The 4849-nt window shown below is 30.5% G+C and overlaps 1 protein-coding gene across 1 annotated transcript; it reads right to left on the bottom strand.

The window, feature by feature from the left end:
* Positions 1-3340: 3340 nt before the first annotated feature.
* LOC146884371 (uncharacterized) lies at positions 3341-3763 on the bottom strand. Its single transcript, XM_085665954.1, has one exon. The coding sequence runs from the start codon at positions 3761-3763 to the stop codon at positions 3341-3343; it is 423 nt and encodes a 140-aa protein (XP_085522080.1).
* Positions 3764-4849: the final 1086 nt, after the last annotated feature.

The raw sequence follows: 4849 nt of genomic DNA, 5'->3' as shown, positions 1-4849 counted from the left end.
CGATTCTTATGGTGCATGCACCTCTGCACTCTTCAATCTTGAACAGACATCACATTAAAACTTACTAATTTCACTTTATTAATCAACATGTTAAGGGCATTCACGAGACAACCCCATTACATTTGCATAAATATTATATCCATTAATGTTTTTCTGTGTCTGCAATGCAGCAGGCCTGGTAGCTCTGCTTGTCCATTACAAGCTATTGCAATTAATCCGTGGAGTAAACACTAAATTAATGTTTAATGCGGATATTCTCATACGTTGAATGTTTGATAGTATTTCACCAAGTTTCTGGTTTAAGGTTCGAGATATATTTCGTACGTGGGGGAGGGACTATCTAAACTCTGCTTATGTATTTTGTTTAGGTGGGAAAAAGTAGAATAAAAGAAGATAATGAGAAATTAAAACTATATGTGGTGTTCAAAAAAAATCAAAAAGTGGTAGAATTTTTACATTAATAATATGAAAATAATAAATAAATTTGTTTGTAGGGAATTTTTTTAGAAAATTGTTGTATAAAAGTATTAAATGATTTTTTTTTATCAAAAGATTACTTATCAGATATCTACTATAGCTTTTCTCAATAATTAATCGTCTGGTTAACTATTTTTCAAAATAGTTCTCCTTTAATAAATTTTTCAAAATAAAATTATTTAAATTCAAAAAGAAACAACTAAATATATACAAATATAACAACTATCTCCTCTACTAAATTTTATTGAGCACTCTCACATGAAACATCATTTGTTCTTAATGATGATCATGGATTGAATTTTTCAAAATTCAAGTTAGATCCGATAAAATAGATTGGATTTATAATCAAGATCCATTTTAACTAGATCATATATTAAATTCACTTTATCAATAATATTAAATATAGTGAGATTAACCAAATAGAAGTGACTATTATGTCTACTAAACACCGGTCTACTACAAGAAAACTCTTAAATAATAATAAATTTTGGTGACCAAAAGTATATTTCGAAACCAATTTTCTAATTAGAGATCAATATCTTTGGTAGCCAAAACCTTGATAGCGAATGTTAATAATCAATTTAGAGATCAATTTATAGTAGAAACTATTTTAGTTACCAAAAATATGGATTTGGATTTGAGAATGATCCATTTAATTAAAAAGTCTCAAAGTAATATAGATTTAGATAATTATGGGTTGAATTTGAGAACTTGGATCTTTTGATCACCTTTATGTCTTTCTCTCTCTCTCTCTCTCCTTTCTTTCTCTCTCTCCTTTTCTTTCTCCCTCTTTCTCCTTTCTTTCTCTCTCCCCTTTCTTCCTTCCTTCCTTCCGTTCTTTCTTTCTTTCCCTCCTTTCTTTACCACTTTCTTACTTTCTTACGTAACTCACCTTCACTCTTTTTACATTTCTTCCATGTATTTATAGGTTAGGATAAGATTCCTTTCATTAATGGAAGGTAAGCCAAAACTTTACAAAGTAATCCATGTAATACATGTGGAAGAAGTAATCTTAGGTTATCTTTCTTTCATCATCCATTTCTTTCATCCATTTACAAGCCATGTATGTGCCAACTTGTCTAAGTAATGAATAGATGCATTAAATGTAGGGTTATCACTTCTATTTATTCTTATCTTCCATGTATTAAGATAATACTCCTTTAAATCTCCTTATCTTCTTTCTTTTTCTTTTATTTTCTTTGTTTTTCTTTTTCTTTTCTTTTTCTTTTCTTTTTCTTTTCTATTTTTTTTCTTCTTATCTTCTCTCCTTATCTTGTTATCTCTAGAAGATCTTTTTTAATACACACACTTATTTAATAATATTTTAATTAATATATTTTTACCTAATATTTTTTTAATACACACACACACACACACACACACATATATATATATATATATATATATATATATATATACATACATATTTTATTAGTTTTATTTTCTTCTTATTGTTATTTTCAATAAGAAAAAACTACATCATGATTAAATATATTTTTAATATTTAAACTACATTTAGATAAAATATGAAACATTAGTAAAATCATAAGATTTTCTAATTGTTTTATTTAAAATAAATAATACAATTTATTAAAAGTAGGGATATTACATTTCTCCCCTTCTTTTAGGAATTTCGTCCCCGAAATTCACTTGGTTGTGAAAAGATGGGGATACATCTCTCTCATATTACTTTCTAATTCCCAAGTTGCATCACCTTCATCTTGTTGACTCCACAATACCTTTACCAAAGGTATGTCCTTTCCCTGAAGTTGTTTAATCCTTCGATCTCCAATCCTCACAAGAAACACATCATAAGTGAGGTTTTCTCGTATTTGTAATACATAAGGTTCTATCACATGAAGAAGGTCATGAATATATTTATGAAGTTGACACACATGAAAAACATTATGAAGTTTCGAAAGGTTTGGAGGTAAAGTAATTTGGTATGCGACAAAACCAATTCTTTTAAGGATTTGATAAGGACCGATGAATTTGGGTGTAAGTTTTTTAGATTTGAGAGCTCTACCAACCCTAGTTACAGGTGTAACTTTCAAGAAAACATGATCTCCTTCTTCAAATTCAAGGGGTTTCCTTCGTTTGTCATAGTAACTCTTCTGCCTATCTTGAGAAGTTTTCATCTTTTCCCTGGTCATCTTAATCTTCTCAGTTGCTTGTTAAATTATCTCTGGACCCAAAAGTAAGGAATTTCCATTCTCATACCAACATAACGAGGTTCTACATATTCTCCCATATAGAGCCTCATATGGAGCCATTCCTATGCTTGAATGAAAACTGTTGTTATAAGTGAATTCTATCAGTGGTAGAAATTGATCCCAACTTTCAGTTCATTCTAAAACACAAGCTCTTTACAAGTCTTATAAAGATTGGATAGTCCTTTCTGATTGTCCGTCAGTTTGAGGGTGATAAGCTGAACTGAGCTTAACTTTTGTTCCTAAGGCTTTTTGTAAGCTATCCCAAAATCTAGAGGTGAAACAAGGGTCTCTGTCAGAAATTATACTAAAAGGTACTCCATGTAGCTTGATAATTTCTTTTATGTACAAATGAGCTAACTTTTCTAAGGAAAATCTAATGTTAATAGGTAGAAAATCCATAATGACCCAAATTGCATCATGACTAGACATACTTTTTGGTAAACCTATCACAAAATCCATGGATATGTTTTCCCATTTCCATTTTGGAACATCTAAGGATTGTAATTCCCCATAAGACTTTCTATGTTCAACTTTTGTTTTCTGACACACTAGACAACGTGCGACGAACTCCATCACTGCTTTCTTTATCCCAGACTACCAAAACATTTTCTTTAAGTCTTGATACATCTTTGAAGCACCCAGATGAATACTTAAGCTACTTTATGGCCTTCCTCCATTATCAGCTTTCTCAATTCTTCTTTTGCAGGTATGCAAATTCGACCTCTAAACTTGATGATTCCATTTGAATCCTTGTGGAATTCAGATTCATTTCCTTCAACTTTTGCGATCAACTTTTCTTGCGAAAATTGATCTCTTTCTTGAGCTCTCTTTATTTCTTCTAAGAATTCACTTGATATTTTTAACATTGCTAAGCATATGCTATTGGGTCTAAGTTTTACAACTAAGTTCAAGTCTCTGAATGATTCTATCAGATCCAATTCCTTCACCATCATCATCGATGCATGTATAGACTTTCGACTCAAAGCATCGACAATAACATTTGCTTTTCCAGGGTGATATTGCAGCTCAAAGTCGTAATCCTTAAGAAATTTCATCCATCTACGTTGTCTCATGTTTAGCTCTTTTTGATCAAAAAGGTATTTCAAACTTTTATGGTCACTAAAAACTTCAAACCTTGCTCCATACAAGTAATGTCTCCTTATTTTCAACGCAAACACCACTGCAGCTAATTTCAAATCATGTGTAGGATAATTAAGCTCATGTTGCTTGAGTTGTCATGAAGCATAAGCTGCAACTTTTCTTTCTTGCATCCTAATCCTTGTCCACATGCATCAAAATATACCTCAAAATTTTTTGTAGGGTTATGAAGGATTAAAACAGGTGCAAATGTTAATTTTTTCTTCAACTCTTGAAAACTAAACTCACATGCTTGATTCCATTCGAAAGGTTGTCCCTTACGTGTCAACTTAGTCAAAGGCAATGCTAATTTAGAAAATTCTTCAATGAATTTTCTATAGTAGCCTACCAATCCTAAGAAACTACGTATTTCTATGATATTCTTTGGTTGTTCCCAATGCAATATTGCTTGAACCTTTGAGGGGTCAATTGCAATGCCACTTTGTGATATCACATGTCCCCAAAATTGAACTTCTTTCAACCAGAATTCACACTTTGACCATTTTCCATACAATTGTCTCTCTTTGAGAATTTGTAACACAATCCTCAAATGTTTCTCATGTTCTTCATGAGTTTTGGAATAAATTAAAATGTCGTCAATGAAAACAACCACAAATTTATCCAAAAATTCATGAAAAATACAATTCATGTAATCAATGAAAATGGCAGGAGCATTGGTCACACCAAAAGGCATTACCAAGTACTCATAAGACCGTATCTTGTCCTAAATGCTGTCTTTTGAATATTGATAATTTATCAGATATCTTTAAATAATTAATTTATTTAATTATATCATAAATTATTAACTAACTATATTTGTCCAATAGTCTATATCTCTCCAAATACTTTTGAATATTTATCTTTATCTTTATTTTAAAAGATATTTGAGAGATTTTAGCAATAGAAAAGCCTAGTCCAAGTTCTATCTAAAGATTATTGCTCAATTAATTATTGTTACAGATTTACAAATTAATCAATGTAAAGTCTCAATTAATTTGTTGGAGTTCTCACTTTTAACCAAA

Source organism: Vigna unguiculata, chromosome 8, assembly GCF_037176805.1.
Source record: "Vigna unguiculata cultivar grain cowpea cultivar isolate G323 ecotype 2 chromosome 8, ASM3717680v1, whole genome shotgun sequence".
Lineage (NCBI taxonomy): Eukaryota > Viridiplantae > Streptophyta > Magnoliopsida > Fabales > Fabaceae > Vigna > Vigna unguiculata.
This window is presented reverse-complemented; position numbering and strand designations above follow the sequence as displayed.

Excerpts from the sequence above, each read along its gene's own strand:
- LOC146884371 (XM_085665954.1), bottom strand. The coding sequence starts at position 3,763 with ATGAGACAACGTAGATGGATGAAATTTCTTAAGGATTACGACTTTGAG.